Source organism: Homalodisca vitripennis, chromosome 2, assembly GCF_021130785.1.
Source record: "Homalodisca vitripennis isolate AUS2020 chromosome 2, UT_GWSS_2.1, whole genome shotgun sequence".
Taxonomy (NCBI): Eukaryota; Metazoa; Arthropoda; class Insecta; order Hemiptera; family Cicadellidae; genus Homalodisca; species Homalodisca vitripennis.
In genome coordinates this window covers 143,409,406-143,430,337 of record NC_060208.1, presented here as the reverse complement: position 1 = coordinate 143,430,337, position 20,932 = coordinate 143,409,406, and the positions used below count along the sequence as shown (strand labels likewise).

General features: G+C 37.1%; 1 protein-coding gene across 2 annotated transcripts in view; it reads right to left on the bottom strand.

Annotated features, from left to right (window-relative positions):
* Window positions 1-20,932, bottom strand: part of LOC124354828 (protein bicaudal D) — a 59,406-nt gene that overhangs the window by 15,656 nt on the left and 22,818 nt on the right. For both annotated transcript variants that reach the window (XM_046805573.1, XM_046805574.1), the window contains exons 10-12: window positions 10,783-10,996; window positions 9,458-9,658; window positions 334-588 (exon numbers count right to left, since the gene is read on the bottom strand). In XM_046805573.1, the coding sequence (XP_046661529.1) occupies window positions 334-588; window positions 9,458-9,658; window positions 10,783-10,996 (670 nt within the window). The remainder of the gene's footprint in view (window positions 1-333; window positions 589-9,457; window positions 9,659-10,782; window positions 10,997-20,932) is intronic.

Sequence of the window (20,932 nt, the reverse complement as noted above, 5' to 3'; positions counted from 1 at the left end):
ATATCTTAATATTCTGATTCATAAAATAACTTTCAAATACTAAACATTTTAAACTTAATCTTTCCAAATTTGTATACATATCCCAATACACATAATATCTTACTAAATCTCTGAAGAGGGTGGATAGATCATACCTACTATATCACAAACAGTGACTTATTAAACGTATAACCCATTTGAATGATATATTATTACAAATTATTAACTTTTTACTGGATTATTATTACATACCGGAAAGAGAAGATTTTCTAAACAATAATTTAAATTACTCAAATACAATGATAAACCAGAATAAATAAAAAAGTATATTACAATTTAACGATCCCAACTTACTGGAAAAGGTAGCTGCATCCTCCTTCAGTATGCGAAGCTCATTTCTAAGTTTCATCATGGTCTCACTGACCACTGCCTTCTCGTTGTCGTACTTGGACTTAAGGTTGTTGAGTGCCACCTCCGCCGTGTTCTTGTTGGACTTAAGCACTGTGCGTAATGTAGCGATCTGCTCCCGTTTGGTGGACAGCAGCGACTTGAGCTTGATCACCTGCTCCTGCAGCTCCTGTACCTCTTCCAGACCTAGGCTGTGAGCCACTGTAGACACCCAGTGTAATTAGGACAGTAAACAGGTGGATGGATCATCATGCTTTAAGCACTACTTTAACTCAAAATATGTTAACTTTTACAGGCTTAATAATGTCTTTGAACGTCATCAGTTGATGTTTACAAAGAGTTATGTTTCTAAAACGGTTTTATGTGTTAAAATCAATAAGTGATTTTTTTAAATGTGTATAGTTTTAAAATAATTTACATGTAAGTCTTCAAACCATGGAAAATCACAGAAATGTTACATTAAAGTTAGACAGCCATAGCTATTCAATCTTCAATAATTTTACCCTACAACACAAGAATCACATTTACACTAAAATTTTTACTTTTGACTTTTTTTTGTTTCTTTTCTGATTACACTTCATGCTGCTCTAGATGTATCATATAAGTGTAACATAAGCAGTATTTCTCCTTGGGCAGAAGGGAGAGGGCAGACAAAATGATGGGTTGTCAACAAATCGAAAATTTGTTCCTAGTTACCTTATTTTATCAATACAATAAACCTATAAGCAATGAAACTATGAAGACGATCGCAATAGGTTGATTTTGTAAACAAATATAATTAACAATAGCATGATTATTACTATTAAGGTTTAAACAGGTGTTAATACTTTCAGATAAAACAATACAGAAAATTCAATAAGGTTAAAAAATTTCTGTTTTCCTAGACTGGAGGTGCACCTTGTTCCCCAAGGGTCAGATTTTAAACTGCTGGAGGCCTGTTACACCAAAGAAATTAAAAAAATTAAAGCACAGGAAAATCTTACAAGCATTAGTTTTTGAAAATTATATAACTTTGAAAAATATTGAGATAATGCAATAAACCTACAATTTACTATCTAAAAATATTTCCATTTAAATATGGGATTAATTACTGTATAGTTCAGATTATCTAAAACTCCCAAATTTTGAAGGACTGGTTACCAATTTACAGGTGCTTTTGATAAAATGTGTGCTATGCTTTTTTTTAAAAAAGTGCCAAAAATCTAATTTTGACAATTTCTATTCGATCTACAATAATATTACCCTACAACACAATCACGTTACACTATAATTTTTACTTTTGACATTTTTTTGTTTCTTTTCTGAATACTCTTCATGCTGCTCTAGACGTATCATGTAGACCAGAAATAAGTTGCCTTTTTATATATCAAATGAATCAACGTTGGTCCTTCGAGCCGGATTTTCATCAGACTATGGATAAATAAACTTTATTTGGTGTTGGAAAATAAGACATTGTGTTTCCATTGTGTGAGAGACTAGTATTTGTAGCGCCAAAGGTTAGCGTCCCCAAGGGACGCGCGGCCATCTTCAACTCATTACTACCACTACTACTCTTACATACCACACTACAATTTTAAATGCATTGTTTGTAAACAAACATTGACACATCTTATACCTTACATACACTACATTGCATTACACTTGCAACATTTATTGTTTTGCCAACTATTGTATCTCATTTGTGATTGTAATAATTAAGTAAGAATTTATTATGAGAGGAAATTGAAATATCTTGTAACAGTGTTTAACTACGTCTCTGGAAATATTGTGTAACCAATTATCATTGGTGATTGATGATTTTTATTGTGTATTGTTTATTTGAAATATTGTTGCATTATCAAGGGTTAATTAATTTGTCATAATTGTTATTGATTATAATTTAGTTAGTTATTTAGTTTGCTGTAGTAATTTCATATTTTAAGTTAAATATTCACTAACTAATCATGGCTCCAATCAAAGTCAGTACCTATGAAAGGTTGACGCTGCTAGTTAAGAATAGATTTACCAAAATTCTAAAAGAAGTTGAAAAAATAGTTAAGAGCGAAATCCCTTTAACTCATGTTGTTCAACGTACGTTAAACAGCTATCTGAGCGAAGTTTCAAAAAAACGGAATGACTTCAAAGCTAATTTAGCTAGGATCGTGGAGGTTGCAACGACCGAAGAATTGTCCGTGGAAAGACTTTCTACGGATCAAGACGAAATTAACGACCTTTTCGTTCAGATTTCTGGTTTGATAGAGTCCGCTATGTCTCCTGAGGAAGTGCCGTCAACACCGTCAGTACATAGTGAGCGGCAAACCACGCTGTCACATATCAATCTGCCGCGGCTAGAGCTTCACCACTTCTCTGGCGACCCCGCCAAGTGGAAATCCTTTATCAACTTGTATGATAGCACTGTGCATCGCAACACCGCCTTAACAAGTGTAGTCAAATTCCAATATTTGCTCTCGATTCTTTCTGGCAAACCCCTCGCTTTAATCAAGAATTTCAACATTAGTACAGCAAATTATCTAATTGTGTACAATATCTTACGCCAGCGTTATCACTCAACAAGACGTTTCGTTACTCTACATTTGAACCATTTGATAGATTTACCCGATGTTAGCAGTCAGTCAGTACGAGGACTCAGAACTTTCGTGAACACTTTCCATGAACACAGTGAGGCTTTGAAGGCCATTGAGTGTGACGTAACCACACAAGCCAACCCTTTGCTTTCAGCATTGTTACTTCGTAAATTAGATGGAGATTTACGCAAACGTCTAGAATCTTTTAGGTCCTCGAACGAAGAGGAAACACACACTTTGCCTACAGTCAAAGACATAATCTTGTTTCTGAACACAGAATGTAACATGAGTGAAGATGCAGACCTCCACTCGTCAGCAAAGAAAGCTCCAGTTAAAGCTTTCAATCAGCGATCTCAAAAGGTCACGCGGTTTGAAGACAAACACAAACCCACCGCTTTAGTAACAGCTCACAATATAAATAGTAACAGTTGTTTTGCTTGTGGTAACTCTGATCACAAAATCCACGTTTGTCCCACATTTCTAAAACTTTCACCAGCTGAAAGGTTTCAACTTGTAAAACGAGAACGAAAATGCTTCTCGTGCTTGAGAGATCATAATTTGCCTCAATGTCAATCATCGCACACTTGTAAACGGTGTCGCAAACGACATCACACATTGCTACATCTCCAGTCAGGCGCGACTGAGCGAAGTGAAGCAAGCAATCAATACTCGACACGTCATCAATCAGCTGTGGAGCGACGTCACAACACTACTCATCATCGATTGTTACCACAGTCGAGAGAAGCGAGACCATCCCCTCCAGCTGACATCACGAGTCGCACTCCAGCCACGCTGTCTACGACCAAGACGCTGCCACCTGTGCATCCGCCACAACAGTCAACGGTACTCTTAGGTACCATCTTAGTGAAACTAACTGCTGAAAATGGACAATCCCATGTTTTCCGCGGGTTACTGGATTCCGGAAGTACTTGTAACCTGATAACGAGTCAGGCAGCCTCATTGTTAGGAGCAAGACGTTATCATTCAAACATTCAAATTGCTGGTTTATCACGGCATGCCTCTAACACACGTGGCATGTTATCTCTTCAAGTCAACACTTTGTCAGGTCAGCTCATAGCTCCTGATCAGGAGTTTCACATCTTGGATAAAATATCTGTAAACCTCCCAAGGGCGAAAATAAGTCCAGAGTTGTCATGTCTAGTTAAGCATTACACCTTAGCGGATCCGACTTTTGACACCCCTTGCGGCATTGATGTATTGTTGGGTGGAACCATAATACCCACTGTCTTCACACAAGAAAATCATAGTTTAGGACCGGGACTGCCACACCTGATCGGCACTCAGTTCGGCTTTATACTTATGGGAACAGCTCCTTGTGTCACCTCGACAGAACCAGTTAGTAACTATTCGATTGCACTTTTGTCTACTCACGACAACTCGCTTCACACAGCATTACAAAAATTTTGGGTTCAAGAGGAACCGCCTATCATCAATCACAAAAGCATTGAAGAAATAAAGTGTGATGAACTTTTTGATAGTACTCATACGCGAAATGAAGACGGACGGTATGTTGTTCGATTACCGTTCAAAACAGAACCCAGCTGTTTAGGCTCATCTCGAGCAGCCGCAGAAAGACGTTTTGTATCCTTAGAAAGGAAGTTTCAAACCCAACCACAATTCGCTGAACTGTACAGGAATTTTATGAAAGACTACAAAGCAACAGGTCATATGACACTTTTGGAGAAACATCACGCCAACGAACCGCACTACTATTTACCCCACCACGGAGTAATAAAAGAAAACAGCTCTACTACCAAGCTAAGGACTGTTTTTGACGCAAGCAACAAGACCACTTCAGGTTTGTCCTTGAACGACGTGCTAATAACTGGAAAGAAACTACAACCAGACATTTTCAGTATTTTAATAAACTTCTGCTCTCACGCTATAGTGTTTTCATGTGATATAAAACAAATGTATCGACAGATCTTAGTGCATCCTGAAGATCAAAACTTTCAGTTAATCTTGTGGCGAGATACTCCGGAACAGGAGATATCTACTTTTAAGCTAACAACAGTGACATATGGGATGAACAGTTCTCCATATTTAGCAATCAAGACACTCTCGCGGCTAGCAGAGGACGAAGGACACGCCTTCCCGGACGCAGCCTACGCATTGAAGCATCACACCTACATAGATGACATTGTGACAGGAAGTGCTTCACTAGAATCAGCTATCTAACTGCAAGACCAACTCATCCAGCTACTGGCGAAGGGAAGATTCGAGTTGAGAAAATGGGCTTCGAACGAACCCCGACTTCTGGACAGACTACCAGCTACTCATCGTGAGACGCCTCGCTTTCTGCAGGACTCACAATCTACGCAGTTTTCTATTTTAGGACTCCATTGGGATCCAGTTGAAGATTGCTTTCGCTACAATTTCAAACATCAGAGAGGTAGCTTAACTAAGAGACATGTGTTAAGTTTGATAGCCAGATTGTATGACCCGTGCGGCTTCTTATCACCACTGATAATGGTAGCGAAAAGTTTTATGCAGCTCCTTTGGACACGAGGGCACCAATGGGACGAACAATTGCCACCTGAACTAGCAGAAAAATGGCTATTGTTTGTGAACGACACACGGGATCATCTGGGTGACATCAAAATCGATCGCGTATTTCCCCTCCACGCCGCCAGCAGCATAGAACTTCATGGTTTTTGTGTCGCGTCTGAAAAAGGCGTCGCAGCCGTCATTTTTATCAAGTGCAACCAAATCAATGAGGCCCCAGTGATAAGACAAGTTATGTCGAAAACTAGAGTATCTCCATTAAAGAAGATCACAATACCACGCCTTGAACACTGCGCAGCACACCTGCTGTCAAAATTAGCTACTTACTGCATTCAACAATTCAGCAATATTACTTTCAATCATGTCATGTTATGGAGTGACTCAACCTTTTTTTTTTTTTTTTTTTCTTCCTTGGGGCGGCCTACTGCCATGCACTTAAGCCTCAAGGGCCTTTTGCGCACCCCGAAAACACCATGAGGACTACCAGTCTACAACTTCAGCAGTTCAACAAACCGCCGAAAACAACCTATCAAGTCCTCCTGGGAAAACTCGCCACCCCTGTTCAAGCTACCAAAGATGGCATACCGCTCTCTTGCTATTGCTGGGCAATCAAAGAGCAGGTGCTCAGCAGTCTCCTCCTGCTCATTACACCTTCCACAGAGCGGATCCTCCTGAAGGATACCAACTCTGTGTAGATGCTTCTTCAGGTGACCATGCCCCGTAATGAGACCAATGACCTTGGAAGACATTGATCTGTTTAATGAGAGAAGGTCCGAGGCCACCTTGGAGGAAGGTGACTGTAATACCATTCTACTCACTCTCAAACCCGGATGCAACCTCCACCTTCTCCCATGCTCCGCGCGAATCCATTTTGAGACAACCCTAGAGGATTCACACCTTGGAACACCGCAGAATGGTTGAGGGCCCGTCATAATTGTTGCTGAGCCCTGGTTGGCCAGGGCATCAGCTCTTTCGTTCCCAGAAATCCCCTTATGACCAGGAACCCAACAAACGGTTACATTGTTGATTCTGGCAAGGGAGGAAACGGTCTGATAGCAATCCCAAACCAGTTTGGATTTGATTGCGCAAGAATCCAGCGCCATCAGCGCTGCCTGACTGTCCGTGAAAATGTTAATCGTCTTGCCCCTATATCGCAGACGAAGATTCTCACGAGCACATTCCATAATGGCTGCGACCTCCGCTTGAAAGACTGTCGGATACGGACCCATAGGAACCACCAGCTTCCTACATGGTCTCACTCCCAGAATTCCAGCACCTGTGCCGCTTTTTGTTTTAGAGCCGTCTGTGTACCATTCGAGCTCCGCTGGTGGGACTCAACCTTAGCTCTACACTGGATAAAAACACCACCGTATCAGTTGAAAACATATGTAGCAAATCGAGTGGCAGAAATTCAGAAGACATTTCCGTCACGGTTTTGGAACTATGTCACATCAAGCGACAATCCGAGTGACGTCGGATCACGTGGCCTATTAGCATCACAATTGAAAAACCATACACTATGGTTCGAAGGTCCCCAGTGGCTAAAACTGGACCGACAAAATTGGCCTCATTTCACCTTCTTTGAAGATAAAAGGGAAATCGAGAGAGAAACTAAAGAGACTTCTCTGAGCGTATTACAAAGCTCTATTGTTGAACATTGGGAAATATTCACCAAATTTTCCTCTTGGAATAAATTGATCAGAATTATGGCCTATATTTTAAGATTCATCAACAATTGTAAAAATGGATCTTCAAATGACAAATCAAAACTATTGTCTGTTATTGAATTGAAAACAGCTAAACAAAAAATCTTTAAGCTTGTACAACAAACAGCATTTTCTTCAGAATATTTATTGTTAAAAAAGAATGAGCAGTGTAACAACGCAATCCGGAAGTTGCAGCCTTTCATCGATGAGGCGGATGTTATTCGCGTAGGCGGCCGGCTAAAAAATAGCCATCTAAATTATGAGTCACGACACCCCGTGCTACTACCAAAACAACACCCAGTAGTAAACTTTATTATCGATTACTACCACCGGATACACCTGCATTCCGGACCATAGGTGACTCAGGCTCTTCTCTCACAAGAGATATGGATCATCTCTGCTCGCAGTGCCATACGTTCACGTATTTTCAAATGTACTACGTGCTTTCGTCACAAGCCTAGAAATAGAACACCACTGATGGGTGACCTACCTGCCTCTCGGGTTACACCCTCAAGGCCATTTCAGTCTATAGGAGTAGACTACGCCGGACCCTTTTGTGCGCGAGTGCATCATCTTAAAGCTCTTAGACAAATAAAAGTCTATTTGTGTATTTTTATATGCATGGTAACCAAGGCTGTGCACATTGAGTTAGTAACAGATTTAACCACCGAGGGTTTTTTTAGCAGCATTAACCCGTTTTGTATCACGACGCGGTCTGTGCTCAACAATCTATTCGGACTGCGGAACTAACTTCATTGGTGCAGAATCATCTTTGAAAAAATATTAAGTGAAACCGTGAAAGCCTCAACGGCTATGGACAAAATTTCACATTTTGCGAGTTTAAAGGGCATAGACTTTCGTTTTAATCCTCCAGCTGCCCCTCATCAAGGCGGGCTCTGGGAAAGTGCCGTAAAAAGTGCTAAACACCATATCCGAAGAGTAATGGGAAAAACAATCTTAACTCTTCCTGAATTCATGACGTTAACGGTTCAGGTTGAAGCCATGCTTAACTCAAGGCCGTTAACTCCACTCAGCGCTGATCCATCAGACCTATCAGCCTTGACTCCAGGTCATTTTTTGATTGGGGCTCCGCTCGCCGCTCTACCGGAAGCTGACCATCACAACACTCCGACCAACAGACTACGCCATTGGCACTTGGTACAAGCCTTCCATCAGAGGATTTGGAAGCGATGGCATCTAGAATATCTTCATTCGCTGCAGCAGCGCTCCAAGTGGACATCACCGCAGCCTAACATACAAGTGGGCGACCTAGTGCTCATCCAAGCTCCGTCACCACCTTTAACCTGGCCAATGGGACGTGTCATCAAAACGCATCCTGGTGCAGATGGAATAGTAAGAGTGATCACCTTAAAAACAATTAATGGTGTTCTCACTAGACCAGTTCTCAAGGTCTTTCCACTTTGTGTGTGTGTACAAAGATAAGCGGAAATAGATGTCTTATAATAAAACTGGTATCGAACAATGGTGGGCAAAGAGCAGTTCTAAATAACATACAATTCTGGTTATTAGTAAAAAGACTATATTAATGCGTAAAATTTGATTAATTATTATAACTAAATATGAAAACCTAACAAACGTAAATAGTCTTGTTTACAGTAGCAAACACCGGGCAGTCCCAGTCCTGCAGCAGGAAGATCATGCTCTGTTGTCATATAATGCTTGCTTTCTTATTCCTGGTGTTATCCAGGATGCACTATTATAAGGGGTTTTATGTACCATGAAAAACTTCAATGGCTTCCAAGAAAAATATAGTACAAAAATTAAAAGTAAAATTTGCAGAAATACACCAAAGTTCATAGTTATATGTCAAAAGATGTATATACGAATGCATATAGCTTCAGATATGCTAAGTTACAAACTCATATGGCTTCAGATATCCAGAGTTACAAATGCATATAGCTTCGGATATGCAAAGTTACAATCAGTCAGAACAAAAAGAAAGTTAAAAAGTATTCCACTTATTGAACTTGCGGTTAATTAATTGTTATTTTCAAAAATTGTATTTATTTATTTAAAGTGAAAATCAGATTTTAAGTAATAAATCAGATCAATAAATTTTTGAGACACCACAGTAAACTGTGTGGAAGAAAAAAAACTGAATTAGTAGCCAAATAATGACATCATACTTAAGCAGTTACTTTTTCATCTTAATTCACAGAATCAGTACAAGAAAACACATTATTAAATAAATTCCATTACTACTAACTTTTCCATGTATTAAGAATTAAACCATAATCTATCGAGACAACTTACCATCAGTGTTGGAGCCCTGGCCCTTGGCACGCTCGATGGTATGGTGTACAGCCTTGTGTAGATGTCTGATCTGGTCAAGGACAGTCTCGACATGCCGTGCCATGGCAGCTGCATCTTGGAGACTCTCCAGCTCCTTATTCGCGAGATCTGACTTAAGTCTTGCCCTCAATAACTGCACACCTTCCTTGTCACCTTCTGACTCTGCAATGAATTCATTTTGACTCTTTTGTTTTTCAGAGAAAGGAGCTGTAAGAACCAGCCAGAAGTGATCTGTTATATGAAGAGTTAAAGACACAATCATCCAGCAATTTAAATTATTGGAGTTGACATTTTAAAGGAAAATTTTATATGGTGTGGCTTGGTCATGCAATTACTGTAACTAAAGAAGACAAGCATGTTAAAACTGATAGATCACGATCTGGATATCTTAAGAGTATATATATGTTAATGGTTTAGGTTAAAAATTTATAAATAGTAGTAAAAATACCAAATTTTCAAATGAACTCTGTAATCTATATAATAATATCAACAGATATATTAATTAAATATAGTTGATCTTTAATAGTATTACTTGGTTTGACCTAAAACCACTAAGGCTATTCCAAAATTAACCAGATTAAAGTTAAATTTTTAATGCTAATCCATTTGGATTTTATGTAGCTAAATATTTTGTAAATCAACAGTAGGTCTATCAAAAATGTTTGTTAGATGATGGTAATATGGGAATCTGCCTCAATTATTAACCCCTGTATGGTTTTCTTTTGTACCTTGAGTTATGTTGTTTTGCTGAATTTGCTGTTTTTTACAGAGACTGGTTTGTAGAGTTTAGATATATACCTATACTTTTCAATGCAAAAATTATTTTGAGTGCTTTTAAAAATTGTTGTTAAATATATATATATATATATATATATATATATATATATATATATATTGTCCACTAAGTCCTATCCATGTTTGTGTCATCACAACGCAAACAAAGCCAATAGTCTATTAGTGCATTGTACATTTCCATGGTACAATAAACACTAGAAATAAAACCATAAAGTACTTAAGGACAGGTAACATGCAACACCAACACATGGTAGCTGTCTGCACTGTATGGTTATAGCAAACTCACAAGGTGCCAACACTCATGAGAGAGGACCAAGAAAGTGCTGACATCTTGTAGGCAACGCCAGAACTACGTGCATGTTTGTCATAATAATGCTTCTTGCGCTATTTTACTGCAGACAATAAAATGAAACAGGAACTATATAACAATGCGTAATATTACATCAGACTGTGAAGGGTTTAACATGAAAAGATCATTGAAAGACACTTACTGGGATCAGTGTGCTTCTCGTGGTCGAGTAGAACCCTAGTGGGCGTCTCACCGTTCACTGTGCACACCAGATGGTACAGCTGTGCTAGCTCATCCGTGGCTGTCATTAAGTCATTCTGTGCAGTGTCCAGGCTGCTGCTGGCCTCTCCAGCCAGCTGGGCCAGCAGTCGCACATCAGACTCCAGCTCCAAGCTTCTCTGCTCACTGTCCAGCAGCTGCAGAAATCATAGCTATTAGCTATTAATAATTATAGTGTGTTGTTGATGTTGAATTTTGAGTTGACAATCTTATTTGCTCTACAAAACTATCATAAAATAAGAATTCAATTTATCTGTGTAAAACATCTGTACTTGCTACATTCCACAAAATATATACTTGAGAGACTTTTGCCAAACCAAATAATTAATAACATTTCTGAAAGGGCATCTAATTTTATGTATTTTATATACTTGATTACCAAACGTTATAAGTCAGGGACCAGAAAGTTAATCATTTATGAATATTTTAAATAAATACCCAGTAAAGTTGAATAGGACATAAAATTAAAACAATTTACTGTGTCAGGATGTTTTATAATTTCACAAAGGTTTTATCTTTAAATATAACTTACATTCTGACATATAAATGTTGTTTCTGAAAAAATCAAAATGGCTCACGTTGTCCCTCAGGGTTTAATCCTCGGGCTCCTTTTATTTCTGATATACGTCAGCAGATTGAATTCAGTAATCCAGCATGGGAAACTGATTCAGTATGCTGATGACACGGCTCTCTGCTTCAAAAATAAATCTCTTATTAAAGATTTGGAGATCACATCATTCACAGAATTAAATTCAGTTATACAGTTCTTTTCGGAAATAAACTTGAAAACCAACCAGTCTAAATCAAATGTTGTTCATTTCTCTCTCCGACAGCCAGATGCAGAGCAGCCTGCTGTTTTTGTGTATAAAGTCCTTTTAGAGGAAACTAGTTCCATGACGTTTTCCTTGATAGGGGACTGACCTGGAACGATCATGTAGATAACATATGTGCTAAAGCTTTCTCAGGCATATTTGCCTTGCGAAAACTAGCAATGTTCTGTTCCCCAAGAGTCTTAAAGATGGCTTATTATGGCCTTATCCATGCACATTTAGCGTATGGAATAAGACTCTGGGGAGGTTGTTCCAAAAGCAAAATGGAGTGAGTTTTAAACTCCAAAAGAAAGCTGTAAGAGTAATTGGAGAGTTAAACTTTAGAGAGTCGTGCAAGGAATCTTTCAGGGAGTTGGGATTGCTGACTTTACCCTGCCTCTATATTTCTGAGGTGATCATGTACTGCTTCTCCAAGTGTGTCTTGGTTTGTGGCAGAGAAGTTCACCAATATGAAACCAGAGGCAGGGACAACTTCAGAAAACAGCAACACAGACTGATGTTGTCTCAAAACCTCCCGCAACAAGTTGGTGTCAGACTCATCAACAGGCTCCCTGAAAGTGTAAAAAATTGAAACAACACAAATCAATTTAAAACTCATCTGAAGCGCCTTCTGGTGTCTAAAGCGTTTTACTCTGTTGAAGAATTCATGATGAGCTGCTGGGAAATTTAAAAATCAAAATTCAACAGCTGGATCTGATGTCGGAATGGATGTGTCTGTATGAATGTTTAAAATGTATGTCTGACTGATTGAAAACGTGTGTACATGGTTTTCTTTTACAAAACGTGTTAAAAGTCGACGATTGCAATACAATGTTAGAAATTGTTTAAATGCAATAAAGATATTATTATTATAATTTTTCTAAATGAGGAGCAATATACTCAGAATGTTTCAACAAGACGTCTCAAATAAACTGTGAAAGAATGGATTATTGTATAATTGAGATTTAAACTATTTTCCCACGTAATCAACACAAGAACAATTTTAAAATATATTTTAATCAAAATTTCGTTTTTGTGCCATTTTATACAATTGCTAAAACGCACTTGAGTATTATTTAATAACTCTTTTGCTTAATATGTTGACCCAGCAGATGCCCTTGTCTACTTGCTGACTTATTAGAACACTTATTCAGGATAGAGCCGCAGTGGTGTTAACAACATATATTATTGCTAGACAGTTATTGTACAGTTTTTTAACATGTTGACTGTGGCAGATTCCCTTATGCACTTGCTGTTGTATAAGAATACTTATTATCACTTCAACATGCTTCTTCTGTTGAAAAAACAAAATGGTGTTACTGTACACTAAATTGGGGCTTTTTGGAGGATTAAGTGCAGAGCAGACCTCATGAGGTTTCATTTATATGACATAGGCAGCCCCTTAGAGGAACTACTGAAAACTTAGAAACGTTTCCAACCTAAAACCATGGAGTTTTGCACAGAAATTTGAATTATATTGTTGAATTTGATAGAAACAGTTTCACTCTCAAACTTCAGGTCTTCAACAAACTACCCATTTCATATATATTCCTATTACCATTTAGTGAGTATCTTCTAATGAACATCACTTATCTCGTAAGTGTTATGCCATTTTGCAAAGCAGATATGCCTGTATCACCTATTTCAAAATTAGCCATGGGTAACCACTAGGAACATATTTGAAGAAATAGATGGCTATTGAGTACAAAAATGTTTTAAATTTATAAAGCATTTAAGAAAGATGAACATAATGTACCACATGAAAAGCATATTTTCAGTTCTATGTTAACTGTAACTACATTATACGAGGGGTATTAGAAAAATAAGGTTCCCAATGCCGCCGAGACAGAAAGCGATATGTTGGGAGAAATCTGGCAACACTGTCTTACTCATCAAATGTCCCTCTCTCTATCCATACCACTCGCGCCTCGCTACGTCCAACAGCACCGGCCTAGCTGCCTTCGAAGATGTAGCTCCCTGTCGTTGTTACCGCCAAATGCGAAATTCATGCTGTGATACGTTTTTTAAATGCAAAACAGATTTCATCTATTGAAATTCATCGTCAGTTAATCAAAGTTTATGGGGAAAACTGCATATCTGTTCAACACGTTCGGAAATGGTGTAGAGAATTCAATGAAGGCCGCATGAAAATTCACAATGAAAACCGAAGTGGACGGCCTTCAGTTTCAGATGGAGTTGTTGAAAAAGTTGAGACAATACTGCTTGAAGATCGGAGAATCACCATTCACAGGAACAACAGTAAACTCTGACAGATATTGCGACACATTAAGAAAACTGAGACGCGCGATCCAGAACCGCCGGAGAGGAAGATTGTCCAGTGGTGTGAGGCTTCTCCATGACAATGCTCAACCTCATGTCTTACGTCGAACTCAAGAACTGCTGACAAATTTTGGCTGGAATATTGTGCCCCATCCCCCCTACAGCCCAGACCTAGCCCCAAGTGATTATCACTTATTCCCAAAATTAAAGGAACACTTGGGTGGCCAACGCTTCAGTACTGATGATGAAGTCAAGGAAGAGGTTACTCAAAGGATTGGCGGCAGAATTCTACACATGGGGATAGAGAAGTTGGAGCATCGTCTACAAAAGTGTTTGGACAGAAACGGTGATTATGTGGAAAAATAGCTAAACTTTTACGTGTTAAATTTATGTATAACACTAAGTAGAAATATAGAGCTGTCTATTTAAAAACATCACATTACACTTCAGTTGAACTCGAGTAATTCTGTGGCTTATCGTTTTCCATTTTCATTCTGGCTTGTCCATTTCCCATTTTAATAGTTGGATGTATATATAAACTAAAATATGTGTGGCGAATTCAAAATGAACTGTTTTTATTTTTCAGCCACAATTTCATACACCAGAGTTGTAAATATTCATGGAAAATGCTTTGAAAGATCTGGGAATATGAACCTTCGATTTCTCCTAACCTTATGATTGATTTGTTTGACAGTCATCGGTAATCACAAGTGGGACGCTGCTTTAGCACCCCCTGGAATAAATACCCCCTCGGGCTTTGACGTCACGGCAGGGGGTGCTAATTCAGCGCATGGACGTGGTCGAGACCCTAAATTAACACCCCCCCTCTTCCAAGAGGGTGCTTATTCAGCGCATAGACATGGCCCAGTCACTGAATTAGCACCCCCTATCATTCAATCAGAAACACAAGCAGATTTTTCTTTTAGATAATTAATTAATCGTTAACATAATAGTTTTTATCTGAATTTTTGTGACGCTGTAACTTATAAGCTACAATCTACGATTGTGTTGAAATTTCTTATAAACGATGAAATAATAAGTTTCTAAAATATGCCTAGTTTTTCAAAATTACCATACAAATTAATATTGCATAATAAGTGCTATGACTAACAAGGCTAATAGACCTTAAGGTTCCTCCATCTCGCACACATTGTCCTATTTTTGGAAAAATTTTCACTCATGGCTTTGTTTTCTTAATTTTTTTATAAATTTCACTAATTAACATAATTAATTAAATAATATCCATAATTTATTCTACTTCAGTTAAATCTGTCAATTAATATGTTTATAAAATTAATTAACGCACTGATAAAGAACATAAACCTACAATTTTCAACATTGATTCTAAGCACAGGTCATTAAAAGCCCATGTAGGGTCTTTTCCTTTAAGTTTCTTAATAACAAGTAATTAGATAGAAAAGTGAAACTAATGATAATTGCTGTTGTTATTTAATGATTCATCCTATTGAACTTTTGAGATATAAGATTTTTATCACTGTGTGTTCTTTCATGTCAACCATAAGAATACTATAAAAATACCATAATTTGTAATTTTTCCTCTTTAATACATGATATTTACTGCTTTATGTACAGCTATACATCTTTAAAAAATTAAAGCTGTATTTTATTTGACTTTATATTGGCTTATTTGGTTATTTTAACAGAAAAAAGTCGATTTTTTGAATATTACGAAAGGTAAAATGTAACTATGGTTTTCAATACACAGTTAGTCGAGTATATATGCTGTAGCATTTTTAATGTACAGGCATTACTTATTGGGTGTCCTCATAAATAGAAAGTTTACTGATAGTCTAGTTAAAGGTATTCACTGAGCATTATCAGTGCAAGTTTAATCCAATTGTGAAAACTCAATGGATAATGTTTCTCGATGCAATCAAAACTGTGCTATTTGCATATGAAGCCATAATTAAATTACGTATTTTATTTAATAGCTTCAAGAAAATGTATTTTTGTCTAAGTTTAATTATATAAAATTAAAAACACTAATATAATTTTGTTTACTACCCAATGTTTCCCGACAAAAAATTAAGGCTCGTATTTTAGACAATGCGTTCACTGTTAGAGTATAAAATTGTTCTTTGCAGAATTTTTCAGATGGATGAAAACTTGACATACAAAGGTACACACCTAAACAATGAAATGTTTGAGCGAAATATTTGTGTACTCAGAAAATATTTGATGTACAACTAAACCAATGATCTTATTTGATTTAATTGGTATTTAAATATGTATTAAAACATAATAAATCTAATGCTACATGTTTAATTTAATAATAACATTTCAAAATATTGTTTTATGGAATCTAACAAATGAAGCATGAAAATGGCAGTTTTTTAATTGCCATTTATTATAAAGAAGTATTTTTCAGTACATCTGCCCTTAGCTGCAAAACAATTGAAATAAATGTTTCAGGCCTACCTACGGATATTATAGATATTATTATAGTTGTATATTTGATGTGTAATGAATTTGTTTTAATATCTGTTGCTTTAGGACATATTCTTTTTACTAATAAAAAGTATTAAAGATATTATCATAATATATTTTTGTGGCTGGCCTTCCTACCATAAACATTTGACCAAGACTTGGTAGGACTGAATTTATTAGGTTTTGAGATATAAACTTTTTAATTAAAAAAACACACACACACACAGAGAGAAAACTAAGCAATGGAGATCCATATTTATTCATATTCATCAATATGTCTGTCTTGCCCAGAGCAATATGCTTTGGAAAATATGGTAATTTATTTAATGCTATATATTTTAACATGGTTTTTACAGTGTTTTTATTTTTTTGTTGATTATAGTTTAAATAAATGACGTGGATATAACTCCATTCAACTGTCCCTCTGTGTGGTTTGTACCATGGTTTCAAATTAAATTAAATTAAAAATAAAGTTGTATTTGAATGCCTAGAGCTTAGCTTTTTAACATAAGTTTATTCAATGCATAATATTTTTTACAATAGGTATTTAATTATTTGTTTTTAAAATATAAAAGTCAAATCATAGCAATACAATAAATATACCCATTAGCAAATTGCAATATGGTTAGAGTTTTATTGTTTTATTCAGTAGGAGGTGCTTATTCTTCTCATCAACAAGGTGCAGGTGCTCATTCAAAGGGGGTGCTAAATCAGGACATGGACACGGTCAAGGCACTGGATTAGGACCCCCAAGGGGATGCTAATTCAGGCGTACCATCACAAGCCATCAGCCAGTTTCGCTTTTTGTTGTAAATAATAATAACAAATCTAATGAGGAATTTAGCTATCGTCTGGATGTTGACCGTGCTGCTGCTGGCGGACATATAGAACATTTGTAATAACATACCTAAAACTTTAACATTTTGTGAGTATTTTGCAATAAATATTATTTTTGTAGTAAAGTTTTAGCAATAGATATTGAGTTTTAAAATCAGGTCATTCATTTTGATACACGCTGTAGATACCAAAGTTCTCTCACCACCTTTGTCTGACCACAATGATCTGCTAACAACTGTTTGTTTGGCAAAATACCTCACACCAGATCACGAAAAACCAAGGCCTAAGCTAATCAGAGACTTCAGTAGATCGAAAGTTGAATATTTCGTATCAGTTCTAGGTAATACTAACTGGGGTCATATTTTATCAGGAGATAATAATGATGTCTTTTATAAGTTTCACTCAACTTTTCTGGACGCTATGAAGGAGTGCTTTCCATATAAGACTGTCAAGCCCAGGAATAATAAAAAACTGTAATTAAGTGGTACAGTCATGAACTGTCAGTACAGCGTAAAGAAGTTGAAAAGCTGTATGATTTTTGGCAGTGGGTGAAAAGATATAATGTCTTTGTAGAAACTACCAAACAGAGATATATGGAAGCTAAAGCTTGCTATCGTAAAGCTCTTGCACAAGTCAAGTTAAAGTCTAATGCTGATTACATTGCTCAAGCACCTAACCAGTGTAAAAGGGCTTGGGAGCTTATTAAGAACTCAACAGTGGGGAAAACTACTCCTTTGGCCAACTCGCTGACCTCACAGATCTTCTGTGACTTCTTTGTCTCCTCTGTCGATGACGTCCATCATCTGGCAACCGGGCTCCATCATCTGTTGCTGATGCTACGAGTATGGTCAAGAAGAAGTCCATCAATGTACCTGTTTTCACACTGAGGCCTGTGTCTAGTGAGGATGTGTAAAATATTGTGCTCAGTTTAAAAAAAAGCAAAAGTCGTGTCTATGATATCAGCAGTGATCTTATCAAGGAAGTGGTCTGTGATTTTGTATCCCCTTACCCTCTGTGTTAACTTATGTTAGGTATCTGGTATTTTTCCTGAAAGTCTTAAATTGTCAAAAGTAGTGCCTATTTTCAAAAAAGGTGATTTTTTATGTCCTGAAAGCTATCGACCGATCTCCGTTGTACCAATCTTCTCAAAAATTATAGAAGAGGCTGTGATACACCAGATAACAATTTTTTTTTAATCTTTTAACTTGTTTTCTAAATCTCAATTCGGCTTCAGAGGGAGCTTGTTAACTGTGGATGCAGTTGGAACCCTTGTCTCTGCTGCTATGAATGGTTTTGAAAAGCATGAAAGCACACCTTCCACCATGTGTGACCTTTCAAAGGCTTTTGACTGTGTTCCGCATGACATCCTCATCACAAAACTTGAACATTACGGTATAAGGGGTGTTGAGCTAAACTTTTTTCGGACCTATTTGGCCAATCGCACCCAGGAAGTCCTGTACAACAACAGGCTCTCTGAGGTGGCGGTAGTGAAGAGTGGCGTACCCCAGGGATCGGTTCTTGGCCCTTTCTTATTTTTAGTAGTGACGACTTGCCATCTAATTTAACTTGTAACACTGTAATCTTTGCCGATGACTGAACTCTTTTCTGTAGTAATCGTTGTTTGGATTATCTAAATGTTCACATGTCTAGCTACCTTTCTGAATGTAACGATTGGTTTAAAAATAATGGTTTACTCTTAAATAACAGTAAAACTCAATCCATTATTTTTGGTTTAAGTAGTCATGAGTTAAGCTTTCCACAATTGAGTGATCATGTAAAATTACTAGGCATATACCTTGATCCCAAACTAAGCTGGGATGTGCACATTATTCATGTTTGCATTAGGCTCTCTAGAGTAATTTACTTACTCTGTAAGCTCAAAAGATGTATCCCTAGACACTATTTACGAATGGCCTATTTTGCATTCTTCAATAGTATTTTAAGTTATGGTATTTTATTGTGGGGCTGTGGTCATGAAGTAAATAGAATTTTGCTCCTGCAAAAAAAGGCACTCAGAATTATCACATTCTCTAATTATAGAGCCCATTGTAGACCCTTGTTCATTCAGGAAAGGATACTCACGGTTTTTATTCATGTTTAGTAAATGTTAAATTAGGTATTGGTGCCATATCTCTAAGGTCACACTCACATGCTCATTTTACCAGACATAGAAATAATTTAGATTTACCTCTTGTTAGGCTAACTAAGTTCCAAGAGTCATTTTCATATATTGGTTTAAAAATGTTTACTTGATTACCAGCTGAAGCCCACCGTGTTGAGTTAAAATTATTTAAAACAAAAATTTGTTGCTGGTTACTAAATAATCCATTATACAGTATGAATGAATTCTTTAAGACTGATATTGATATTAGCTTTTAGATTTTGACTGAAAATATTCTTATTACATTCCTTGTTTTGTACTTGTTATTTATTGTTATATTATATTAATTCTTAAATTACATTTCTTATCATTATCTATTGTTAAATTTTATTGAATAACTATAGGCTAGGCTAGTCATTGTTTCTGTTAAATTGTATGGCTATTGAAATATGCTTATGAAAGATCAATGCCTTGGTCATAAAAAAGTAATATTGACGCCAACTATACAAAATGAACATTTTGTAATTTGTTGAATAAATTCTTGATTCTATACAATCATCAATAAACAGTATATGTAGTAAAATAAATTAAACTTTATAAATTAATTTCAATGCGAGTCATTTCAGTCATTAAAAAGTTTTCAACTATGCTGATTACAATTTAGAACAGAACTAAAGGACTTGGCCAATTCATTTAAATTAACTTCAATTTTAATCCCAGCGGCTCATCATAAACTCTTCAACAGAGTAGAACAACCTCAACACCAATAGGTTTCTCAATCGAGCTTTCAATTTTTTAGGATCATGTAAAGCTCTCATCAGGGAGCTTATTTATAAACCTTACGCCAACCTCGGATGGTAAACATTCGAATGTGGCAGTTCTATGCTGTTGAATACGGAAGTTGTCCCGGCCTCTAGACCCGTATTGCATGGAAGGTGTGCTTTCATGCTTTTCAAAACCATTCATAGCAGCAGAGACAAGGGTTCCAACTGCATCCACAGTTGACAAGCCCCCTCTGAAGCCGAATTGAGATTTAGAAAACAAGTTAAAAGATTTAAAAAGTTAGAAGATCTGTTGGTCTCTGCCTTGGACCAACTCACACTTGAATCGGCAGTACAGAGCAACATCAAGGATTCAGAGACAGTGCAAAGTCAGCAATTCAAGCTCCCTGAAGGAATTTTTAGATGAATCTCTGAATTTCAATTTTGAAATTATTCGGACTGCTTTCTTTTGAATTCTGAATTCCTTCCAAATTTGTATTTAGAACAACTGCCCCACAGTCTCAGCCCGTATGTTATATGAGGATATACAAGGCCAAAATAGGCCATTCTTAGTAAGTCCAAGGAGCAAAACTTGGCATTCACAACGTGCCATCTCTCCCCTTAGACACTGCAGCTCCGCCTCAAGAACCTCGTTCGTAACCTTAAGCTTGTCCACGAGTTCCCTGGATTCAGCACATCGCTGGTCTCTGCATTTGGACGGAAGATCACACTGGACACCGCAGTCTGTCGTGGAAGCGCGCATCGATGAATCGTGTCGTGAGGTGTTATCCACAATATCAATGAATACAAATTACGAATCAATTTACAATAATGCAA